The sequence below is a fragment of the Eurosta solidaginis genome, chromosome 1 (assembly GCF_040869045.1).
Source record: "Eurosta solidaginis isolate ZX-2024a chromosome 1, ASM4086904v1, whole genome shotgun sequence".
Taxonomy (NCBI): domain Eukaryota; kingdom Metazoa; phylum Arthropoda; class Insecta; order Diptera; family Tephritidae; genus Eurosta; species Eurosta solidaginis.
Window position 1 is genome coordinate 92,937,575 of NC_090319.1, and position 12,473 is coordinate 92,950,047.

Here is a 12,473-nt window from a genome sequence, read left to right on the forward strand (position 1 = left end):
TTGATTATGTGCAATTTTGGTGGTCCTACTGCAATTCTGGTGGTCTTACTGCTCGTCAATCTCGTATATGTTGGCAGAGATCGCCAATTGTAGTTATCCAGTTAAGTAAGATAGAAGTTGGTTTTATTTTAAATTATTTTATTACCAAAACTAACGTATGATTTCTAACACCACAAAAATAGAATCATTTTCAAACCAGAAAATTTTTGAAAAAACAGCAAAATCAAAACTGAAAATTCAATATTTTTTTTACATTTACAATAACAAAATTTTTAAGTAATAAATATTAAAGTAGAATAAATATAACTTAGTATAAACAATAAACAAATTGAATATAAGAACCCTACAGTACAAACGCATTCTAGAGTCAACCCTGATCCACCTTTATGGCTATATCCCTAAATGGCGTCCACCTATAGAACTATGGCCCACTCCCTCATAAAATACTCTTTTAATGCCTTTCATTTGATACACATGTCATACAAACACATTCCAGGGTTTCCCTCGGTTCATTTTCCTACATGGTTATTTTCCCTTATGTTGTCACCATAGCTCTCAACTGAGTATGTTGTGTTCGGTTACACCCGAACTTAACCTTCCTTACTTGTTTATATATCCTTTTCTGAATATGTTTTGAGTGTGACTTATGCAATTTTCTTTTGTGGAAAAGAAAAATATAACTGTCGGGAAATATTTGCAGTAGAAGTAGAAAATTTTCATATGGTTGTTGTAATTTTGTTGTACTCAGGAAAAAAAATGTGTGTGTGGAAGAGACGTAATAAAAAAAACCTATACGGTTAGACCACGTTTACATGTGCTTAAACTACAATAAATCGCTAATAGATAATCTACGCGTTTAGAGATGTTCCATTCCTGGGAACTAGATTATTTTTTGTCCAATTTTCACCTTTCTCTTTTATTTTGTGCTTCCAATTAGAGATTACGCTCTGGAGGTGGCACTTGTTCTATGAAAAAAATCCGCATTTCTAAAATTTGCTCATAATTATCGATGAGCGAGCGGAAAAATTTATATGGGAAATCTAGTTATACAATTAACGATTAGGAATTAGGTCTTATAGCATATCTCCACTTAGAGCTTTATTCGAGATTTAGGCACCTGAAAAGATATAACGTTAAATCTTACAAGTTTTATCATACAAAATTAAATCTCGAAACGCAGAAGATTTAAGTTAAATCTTCATTAAATCTTCAATCATTACAAATATTTTATAGTTTTTTCAATATGAAAAAATAAAACGCTAAATAAAACTACAGTGAAGACTGACCCCAGCGGGTTAGGTCAGAATATACCTGCGGTAGGTATGCCTGTCGTAAGAGGCGACTAAAATACCAGATTCAAGGGGCTGTATAGCGAAACCCTTCAGGTTGCCAGCGTTATATAGCTTCTCTAAAACCAATTGTCAACCTCACCTATCCGCGGCGAATCCTGTTTCACTAACAGACAGAAGCTCCTCATAGAACTTGGTAGTGGGGAGGGAGGGATGGCGTGAAGAATTACCGTGGCCATATAAATCGTTCCCGAGATGGTCGGGCTAGCATCTAAATGGTGCTGTGTTACCGGAGCGTACCGGATCTATATCCGGCAAAGGACCATCACATTGATAACACTCCCCAAAGTCTTCGGGGAGCAACCTTATCGCTACAATAACAACAAAAACAACAGTGAAGACAGTGCAAGTACGAATCTGAGATTTAATAAAACTTGACAGTTAAAGCTCTAGGCGGAGATGCGCTTTTCCACTTTTAGCAAATTTTATAATATAAAAAAATCAACAAAAGGGCGAAAATCCCTCGATTTGGCATCATTGCTGCGCTCTCGCGAAACTGAGAATTTTATGTCATATTTTATTTATCTTTTGGTTAAAAATAAACGTTTTTCGCTTTTACATTTTAATTACGCTATAGAGGAAGAAAGTTAAAACTAAAAGTATAAAGGAAAACATACAATAAAGTATTTAAAAAGAAGTGTTGAGGACAAACAAATTAAAAGTGATAAAAGTAGTGCAAAATATTCGAACTCTGTGAATTGCATTTTAACTGCCCTTGTACAAAATCAACGGTTACCCTTAGATCGAAAGCAGCAACAAAAACATAAAAAAATAACAAAAATGCTGATCAAAGAATAGTAAGTATATTACATTTTTAATACATACTAACATTATTGTTATTAGCCGTGTTTTTTAACACGCGTATATCCGTTTACGCTTAAACTTTATATTGACTGCTAAGAGACAAACTATAAATACACCTCTGAAATTGCTGCGCATAAATTTTGTCCTACTAAATTTCAATACGCATTATACTCAGATGTAACTGAAATATGTGTCTTTGTTTCACCCTGTACACTAATTCTATGTATTCTATGTGTGTCGACAATTCATCGCAACTGATTCAGCTATATGTTTTACCCTATGGCCATCAGAGCGTTGCGTTTCCGCTTTTCGGTACACCCTGTTGCTGTAGCTAGTTGTTTAACCACAGCCGCTAGATGGGTCTCCTAAGCATTATCTAAGCGAAGATAGGCGTTTTTTAACACGCGCAAACGAAACGTATACGCGCGTGTTAAAAAACACGGCTATTGTTTCGCTATCCAACGTACCACCCCTTAATCAGCAAGGTAGTCTAATCTAAATTTCGATCATGAATCCCACCCACATGCTACATACCCACTACTGTAATAACACGACTTATGCCCTCCAATAGATAAAATTTTTGTCCATTTTTGTTTTTGTTTATATTCTAAAAGATCTACCAACTATGCTCCAACTGATAAATTTATTAATTTCTTTAAAAATACTCTCATTTGAGCAAATGTTGGCGCAAAATTGTGACAAATCGATTTTGTTGTCTCACTTCAGGATTTTGCACTCAAAGAGAATTGTAGATAAGAGCACCTTCCAACGTTGGCAGCACATACCGCAGTGGCTGCGCAGCGAACTGCAGCCGGCGTCACTGTCACCGTTGCGGTGGTTTCGTTTTCGCATTGTAAAGATTGTGCGTCACCCCCACTTTATTTTATTTTTGTTTGCAATTGGATTTCCCTTTCGACTACACTTTTCTTGTTTATTGCTATTATGATTATTTATAAAACGGCGTGTGATGATGTGTGATGAGGTAAAAATATAAACGTAATATTTGGTTGTGCAGGTGATGATATTCTCTCATGGTAGATGTGGCCGCCATGTGTCTCGACCACTTTTCAGTTAAAATAGTTTTAAACAATTGAGGTAGATAATATTTGCCCGTAAGTGTAATACGCATGACTTTCTATGCTCCAGCAGGGAGAGGTACATGTAACAAGAAACCTTCCTCATGTCCATTAACAACGGAACATGTTCTTCTTAAAGTGCAGGCTCCTCCATCAGGTTGGTTTCGGGCTAAAGACCTCTTCGGAGAAAGCTGTTAAATGGGAAGGGCGCTTCTTTGAGAATGATTTACATTTCTTATTGGATGAGAGACATTAACGCAGTGCTACTGCAGCAGGACATCAACTTATTCCAAACCTTGCTACGATCATGAGAGACAACTTCTAGTTCGCCAGAGTATTAAGAATAACAAAAGTGGATTGCATATCAAAAATAAGAAACGAACTTATATTTCTAACCTTCTTTGTTCTGAAGGCTAATGCTATGGTAATATACAGACATTAGGTTAGGTTGGCTGGTAGCTGCCCTGATAAAGATAGCTCACTTGGACAACACGAAGGTCCGTTGTGATACCACATACACTAAAAATAACGGTGACTTAGATCTAGCTACCTAGAGAATCGTTGGGTAGCACCGATAAAGCTTCGAATGATACCGATCTCAACTTTGGATAAATCCTCGGGAGATCCAAGTGGGTCGCGACCGAAGTACTTTCCCCTAGTTCTGGCAAAAGCTGGGCTATCAAGCATAAAGTGATTTGGTGATTCCACCTCATCATCCTCCATACAGTTGCAGCAGGATGCAGTTTCCAGTATATTGAGACGTACCGCATGGATACCTATGGGACAGTGCCCTGTCAAAACTCCAATGACCATTGATAGATGAGCCTTAGTGAACCCAATTATTTCAGCAGACCTCCTGCTATCAACTTTCGGCCAGAAAGATCTTACTACCCTGCAATACGTGGTGTCCGCCCAACGTTTGCTGAGCTGACTCGAGGCCCAGCTATGGAGCAGCAATCCACAGGTGGCCAGCGGGATCCCGAAATCCCTACGGCCATCTTCATACGGTTCAGTTGTACCGCTGCGGGCTAATAGATCCGCTTGACAGTTACCCGGGATATCACTATGGCCCGGGACCCAGATAATCTTAATAGTAAAATAATTCGATGCAATCGCAAGCGAGGCCAGGCACTCCCAGACCACCCTCGATCTTACTGTAGTTCAGCTCAAGGCCTTGATAGCCGCTTGGCTATCAGAGTAGATGTTAAATTTCCTAACCGTAGTAGCAGTAGATAGCATTTCATCCACCGCATCCTTAATCGCAGCAACTTCCGCTTGGAATACACTGCAGTGATCAGCCAACTTAAACTTGCGGCTTACATTTAGCTCTTGACAAAATACCGCCCACCAACCTTTCCATCCAGCTTCGACCCATCCGTGAACAAGTTAACCGGCCCCATGCCCCAGATAATTCCTCTTCCCCACTCCTCTCGGTGGAATGACTGGGGTGAAGGTTGTATAGGGAGCAGTTATCGGCATACAATAGTCCGTTCTTTCCGGGATAAAGTCGAAACTGGTAAGAAGGCTAGAGTGTCCGCGGTCAGAAAGCCCATATCCCATATCACGAAGCCTGACCAACGACCTTGCCGCGGCCGCCTTTCCCGCAATATCTACTGGGTATATGTTCAGTATGACGTTCAGTGCCAAGGTAGGTGCTGTTCTGAGAGCGCCACTGATACCGATCAGCGCCGTCCGTTGCACTGACACTAACATTTTGGAGGTGCTCGCCGTGTCCAGTGCTTTCCACCAGCCCAGCACCCCATATAGGAGAATCGGTTTGACCACCATCTCATAAAGCCAGTGTACTACTCCTGGCGAGAGTCCCCATCTCTTTCCGATAGCCCCTCTGAAGCAGTACAAGGCAAAGGAGGGCTTCCTGGCCCGATCTTCCACATTGGGTCTCCAGGACAGTTTCTTGTCCAAAACAATCCCCAAATATTTAACCCTATCAGAAAGTACCAACGGTACCCCTCCAATCGAGGGAGTTTTGAAATCGGGCATCTTATATCTCCTTGTTAAAAGAACCAATTCCGTTTTTCCAGGGTTGACCGCCAATCCACATGATTCAGCCCACCTAGCCACAGTATCCAGGTAGCCCTGCAGAACATCGCGCACGGTGCCCAGAAATTTGCCTCTGACTAGGATAGCGATGTCATCTGCATAGGCAACCACCCGACAACCATTGGCTTCCAGCTCCACAAGAAGCTCGTTGACTACCACAGCCCAGAGGAGAGGAGATAGGACACCCGCCTGTGGCGTGCCACTGCACACCTTCCTATTAATTATGGCCCCTCCCCACTCCGCGGCGACAATTCTGCCGCATAGAAGTTTGCAAATAAATTCAACCAGAGCCGCCTCGGCTCCTAAACCCACCAGAGCCCTTTCGATTGCCCCGGAAAGACATTGTTAAAAATCCCCTCGATGTCTAGAAAGGCACCCAGAGCATACTCTTTGTGTTCTAGGGACCCCTCTATTTGCTTTACAATCGAATGGAGAGCCGTTTCCGTCAATCTGCCCTTGCAGTACGCATGCTGTGAAGCCGACAGTAACCCACGAGGTGTCCCTTCCCGTAGGTACAGGTCAATCAACCGCTCAAACGTCTTAAGAAGAAACGACGAGAGACTGATTGGCCTGAAATCCTAAGGTGATACATGAGAGCTTCTGCCGGCCTTCGGAATGAAAATAACCCTAACCGTGTGCCAAGACTTCGGGATATAGTTAAGCCTGAGGCAGTTAGTAAAGGTGATGGACAATCAGCGGCAGGAAATCCCCAAAGACTTTTGAAGTTGCGCAGGAATGATTCCATCCGGGCCTGGAGACTTATAGGGCTTGAACGATCCCATAGCCCAGGTTATTTGACTTTCCCGTATTGGAATGGAAGGCACTTCTGCATGGCCAACGACCGCCGACCATGCAGGCAAAGATCCCTGTGCAACTGGGACATCGGCAAAATGATTGTTCAGTAAAAGCTTTAGGGACTCCTCGCTACTCATCGACCAGTCCCCACCATCATCTCTCAGATACGCCAGAGGAGCTAGATTCCTAGAGAGTATTTTTCTAAGTCTCTCGGATTCATTGCAGCCTACGTTTTCGCAGAAGCTTCGCCATGCATCTCGCTTGGCTATCCTTATTTAATATTTATAAATCCCCAGACTCACCTTATAGAGCTCCCAGTCCGAGGGTAATTTACTCCTCCTGGCTCTGTTGAAGAGCCGCCGACTGGACGCTCTTGGGTCGTCAAGAGAATTCGACCACCAGGGCGGCTTGCCCTTTCCCCTGTAAGTTTTCAATGGGCAGGACAGCTGAAAGGCGCTATTGCTTGCCGAGGTGAAGTTTTCCACCAGAACATCTATCTCAGATTCGGACAGGCCCGAACTAACGGTAGGCGCCGCAGGCAATAGCTCTCCCAGCTTCCTACAATACAAGGCCCAGTTGGTACTTTTAGGGTTCCTAAAAGATATTTTACCGGGACGTTCTTTGTTCACCGAGAACTGAATATATCGGTGATCAGAGAAGGAGTGCTCGTTGAGAACCCTCCAGCCAGATATCAGACCTTCCAGTTCTCTACTAACCAGGGTGAGGTCCAGGACCTCCTCCCTTACCGCAGTAATAAAAGTCGGGTAATTCCCCCTATTACATATACAAAGTCCCTCATCTACAATAAAATAAATAAAGACTAACCTCTAGTGTTGGGATCCCAGCTTCCCCAGATTCTATGATGGGCATTAGCATCGGCACCGGTGATCACGCCAGCACCTCCGCCTTGCTTCAGCGGTGATTTCGCCCAGTATCGCAGGTGGTGGTCACACTACGTCCCCGTGGGGTATGTAAGCTGAGACCACCCACATTTCATTACTTCCTCGCTCGAGGCAGACCGTGGTTACGTCAGCATTGCTGAAATTAGAGAGAATAAAAGCATTAATCTCTTTTTTAACAAGCACACAGGATCTGGGCCTACTTGCCTCCCCATGCACCAATGTGTTGAATTTTCCAGGCCTTAATCCAGAAATCTTACTGCCGTTACTACTCAGCCACGGCTCCTGGACAAGGACTATATCCACTCCGCCTTTTTCAAGGCAGAGCACCAAATTTGCGGAAGCCGCCTTAGAGTGCTGAAGATTGATTTGACGGATTTCCATCAAAACCGCTCTTCATCCGCATCCCATCCTTGGCGGATTCGTGTTAGTCGTGTCCATTCTAAAAAGTTCCCCCTCAAAGCCGCTATCCGGAGCCGATTGTGTAGTCGCCCTTCAACGGTCTCGTGGTTATCTATGCTACGCAGGGAGGCCACGCGAGGGTTGACGCATTACCTTATGGGTAATGCGTACAAAGCCAGACCGGATGCGAAGCGGGAAAATTTTCAACCGCACCTACATTACCAACTTAACGGCGAAGGAGCCGGAGCCGGAGCGTACCTTGAGGCGCGCCACGGTTTTAACGGCAGCATTAGCCTACCAGCCATTTCGGTAGGGTTTCACCCCGACCTACTAAGGTGGCAGAATACCGCACCTACCAGCCCAAAGTCATCAAGTCAAAATTTAATGTCAATAATCAAAAGCCCTAAACAATCCAGTTCGTCACCGTAGTGTACCGATCTTGACTCTTAAAGAGTCCTCTCTCCCCTGAGCTCGGCACAATGACTCAGGGGTGCGGGTTTTATCGAGTTGTCCTCTCTAGATCCGCCATTATCAGTAGAAGCAGGGGCACCTCCTGCAGGACGTGATAACTAATCACGCGTGACATTCGTCACTATGGCCGGCCTAAGATTGATAACAGTCCCTGATCCAGAGCCTGGAACCACTTATGATATCCAAGCCAAGTATCTTAGCCCCCTATAGACAGACATTAAGTCGGACGCCTTCAACAACATGTGTCAGCACCCCTGCCAGTATACCTACAGGATTGGATGGTCAATGTCAAATAGCTGAAACTAGCTGTCAAGGAAAGCCATCTCCCCAGCGAAATGCGCGCCACTCTGGCACAACGGTGATCTGGATACTATAACAGGTTAGGTATGCCTGTCTTGAGTGAGAAGACACTCAGTAATATCATACAGAGAACATTAAACCTAACAGAGAGTTGATGCGCCGGTGTGGATTATCAACCCTTCGAATCCATGATGGCCAAATGACCAGAGTAATTGTGCTAAGTGTCTTAGAAGGATAAGCCTAGAAGGGTTCGAAATGGACTTGTACTAACGCTTGGTTCAATGGTCTGGCCATCGAGAGCAACTTAATCGAGAGTGAAGCAATCACTCACAAAACTTCAACGCTCGGAATCTGTGCCTGCATAAAAGTGGACGAAAATAGAGTAAGAATAAAGCAGTCGGCCAAACAAAACACTTTTAGAATTTGCTATAAAGGGCATTAGCAGCGGTTAGCATACCGCAATATGTCAATTTCCGTAAATTCTTTGACATTCTTTTTAAACATATTTTATTTGACAATTTTATTGATATTAGAGAAAAATTATAAAGTTTACAAACGGCGATGGTTACTAGGACATGTTTCTGAAATTCACTTCTTCGTCAGCTAGCTTCTCGGGAGCTGAGTATTGAACTCGAAATCTCCAACATTCATACTTTATACTAGTGCAAAGGCAGATGCCTCTAACCACTCAGCCATACGAATGTCAGCGGCTCACCCCAGCGGGTTAGGGGGCTTAGAATATACCAGCGGCAGGTATGGCTGTCGTAGGAGGCGACTAAAATACCAAATTGAGTCAAGGGGTTGTGTAGCGCAACCCTTTCAAGGGGTTGCCAGCGCAATATATACAGGCCTGTTCTGAATTCCGACTCGTTTTGAAAAGTAAAACGAGGCTGATTCCGAGTCGATTCCTTTTTGGTGTTCTCAATTCCGATTGAAACAAATCGATTCGAAGTCGATTTCGAATCGTTTTCATTTCGAGTCGATAATCAAGCGAAACAGCTGTTTTTATTTATTTTGGGTTAAATTAAATTAAAATTGTGCAAAAATTTGAACAAAATGCCAGCACCAATGGTTTTCGGAAATGCAGAGGCAAGAAGACGTGCAATTGTGCATAAAAATCGCAAAAATCGATCGATCGAAATTGAGAACACGTCGGTTTCATTTCGACCAGAATCGCTTTGTTTAGCTTGATAGGAATTTTTTTTTTGATAGGAATTTTCAAATTAAGATTTGTTATACTAAATGAACAAATAGTCCAGCAAAAAGTTGTTATATATCTTCCAAATAAAATGAATAATTTAATAAAACTTATTTGTGGGAACAATAATGTAATTATCTATGCTTAATAGGCAAATTACTTTCGATTCCGACTGCTCAGAGGCAAAACTTTTCAAATCGACCAAGGCTGGTCGGAATCGATATTCAGAACACCAATCCATTTCGATTCCGAATAAATTGGTCGGAATCGAAATCCAGAACAGGCCCGATAGCTTCTCCAACCCAATTGTCAACCTCACCTACCCGTGGCGAATCCTGTTTCTTTGATAGCAGAAGCTCTTTTGACCCCAAGTTTCTTATGGATCTAGGGGGTGGTAAGGCGGTATTGCCTATAAGGTTTCATGTGGTCATACCAAATCGTTCCCGGGATGATCGGGCTGGTGCATTAATGGTGCTTGTTACCGGAACGTACCGGATCTGCATCCGGCCAAGGACCATCAACATCGGTAACACTCCCCAAGGCCTTCGGGGAATGTCCTTATCGCTGCAACAACAACAATGCCCGCTGCTCGCTTTGTAATTGGCCTCTTACCTTACTTGGTGTTACCTTTTTGTTGCTATTCCTTTATTCAACATTTAGGTACATAGTAATTATATATGTGTGTATGCCTTTTAATCCCTTTTTTTCAAGTATGCAGTTTTGTAGCCCGTTTAATTTCAGTATAATAAAGTGCTAAACTTAAGTTCGTAGAATGTATCGCAGATTTTTGGCAATTTTTTTTTCTTACGAGGATAAGGACTTTTTTCCATATAAAAAATTACGTTAAGAAACTCCTATGGGGTATAACTCAAGAAAAAAATTGCCAAAAATTAGGGACTTTTTTACTGGCTTCAAAATTGCTTACTCAAAGGAGTTCTAAAAATCTTGAGAAAAAAGTTGAAAATTCGGCAAATTTTCGCGAATTTGGCATACATTAGGCATAGTGACATTATATTAAGTATTTACAGAAAATATACAACGTACAGTTGCAGTTCAGCAAACATTTCGCTATTTTTAACCCAGATATGCCTAAAGACTTATTAATACAAGAAATCTTTAAATTTTTCTTAAATTACGATACTTAAATATATATTAGAGCAAATCCGGAAAGAAACTTAAGAAAGGATAATTTAAATCGGTTTTATAGGCCGTCCTTTTTTACGGGACACCAAAATTTTTTTGTGGCGATTTTCAGCAACAAAATCGTGTAATTTTGCAAAACTTTAATCACTATCATAATATTTTGTTTATAAACTATTATATCTTGTCAAAAGAAGTAGTTGTTGTTGAAATTTGCATTTTTCATGGTGAACGATTTGGGCTGTGAACCACCGTGTGTCTAATTTTCGTAATCAGATAAAAGAGTGTCGTGGGCTTCATCAAGTTCTGCGTTTTCATCTTCCTTCTTATATTTACTTTTTTTTGTGAATTTTTGACGTTTGTCTCATGGGGAATATTCATATAAAAATCGTGATTTTTTGTCACTGCTATACGATGATGTAGTCAAGTATTGAGCCCAAGTCTGCGGCACAGACGAGAGAGGGCAGAAGCTTCTTCACCTCTTTCAAATCAGCGAGACTTCCTACGAACTTAAGTTTAGCACTTTATTATACAAAAATTAAAAGGGCTACAAAACTGCATACTTGAAAAAATTCTGCATGTCCTTTTGACCGAGCAATTAAATTTTATTGCTTGGAGGTGCACACTTAGATCCTTTTGGCTCCAATCATTAATGCAATAAAATTTAGTACGTTTTTGGCCTGGCAAATATATGGCACTAAAATGTCCAAAATGGCTTGCATCGCATTGTCAACAAATAGACACTATATTAAATATACAAATATGGGTATAACTCAAATAAAAAAAAAAAATGTCACTTAGATCCTTTTGGTTCTGAGCCCTTCAATTGTATGAAGCAATTAGAGCATGTCTCGCTAATTACATACAGATAATAATGTTGACAAATTTATTTCATTTGCTTTTTGCTACTTGCGTTGTTGCTGTGACGTGTTTTCTTTTAGCTGATGATGAAAATTTTAATATAACAACGCTTCTGCTGGATTATGAACGTAGATTTATCGTCAGCAAAAATTTTTATATCGCTTGATAGTTTCATAAAAAACAATATTGAGTCATTCGTGATATTTTTGTAATTTGTAAATTATTTTAATTACCCAGGCACCATATTCCTATTTTTGCGTTCACTAATTCGATTACTTGTTAAATATTCGTGACATGCGCTCCTTTGAATTATTCAAATAAGCATCGATAAACGTAATTGGCTTTCTACGTCTTCCTTATCTCTATGTACATTTATTGCTTACCTCTTTCAAATGCGCTAATCGAAGACATTTGCCACCTTTTCCCTATTTCTACTAACTTATCTATATCTTTTTGTTTTTAATCGCTTTGCGTGTTGATCATACTGTTTTTTTTTTAGCTGACTACATATATGCCTTTATTTATGTTTATTGAGACTTTCTTGAAACAGCTGTTATAAAGCGTTGATTATTTATATACTTATTGCTATGATACTACCTGAGAATCTGTCTGTAAGAGCAATTGATAATCGTTTATTCGAAAAATCGATTAGTCGATTTGCAAAAGTTTAGTAAAATAATCGATTACTTGTTTGCATTCGACTAATGACAGATACGACAATTCGAAAAAAAATAGTTTGTTGTAAATTCTTAATGAGTTTTGCGTTTTGTGAAGGCGATTTGTGCAGTTATTGTAAGGTATCTGCGGTTCACATATAGGCAATGAAATATTAATCAAATTTTACAATGAAAACCATGAAAACAACTTAAATCTTAAACTTTTACATGAATACGAACCTCTTGTGTATTGCCCAATATTTTGCACTTTGACATCCTCGGAACTAGAGAAGAACTTATTTACCCTGCTACGATTTCGGAAACTCCTTTTGCAGCAAACAATTTAATTTTATTTAAATTTTTATGACAAAAAATCCAATCTATGAAATTTTAACATATTGTAACGAATTTTGGGGAATTCCGCTTATTCCAAACCTTCTGCTAACATTCGAATCGCTAAA

General features: G+C 40.8%; 1 protein-coding gene across 5 annotated transcripts in view; it reads left to right on the forward strand.

Moving 5' to 3' along the window:
• Window positions 1-12,473, forward strand: part of vib (phosphatidylinositol transfer protein vib) — a 148,811-nt gene that overhangs the window by 10,866 nt on the left and 125,472 nt on the right. For all 5 annotated transcript variants that reach the window (XM_067759137.1, XM_067759140.1, XM_067759136.1 and 2 more), the window contains exon 2: window positions 1,927-2,146. In XM_067759137.1, the coding sequence (XP_067615238.1) occupies window positions 2,130-2,146 (17 nt within the window). In that variant the 5' untranslated portion in view covers window positions 1,927-2,129. The remainder of the gene's footprint in view (window positions 1-1,926; window positions 2,147-12,473) is intronic.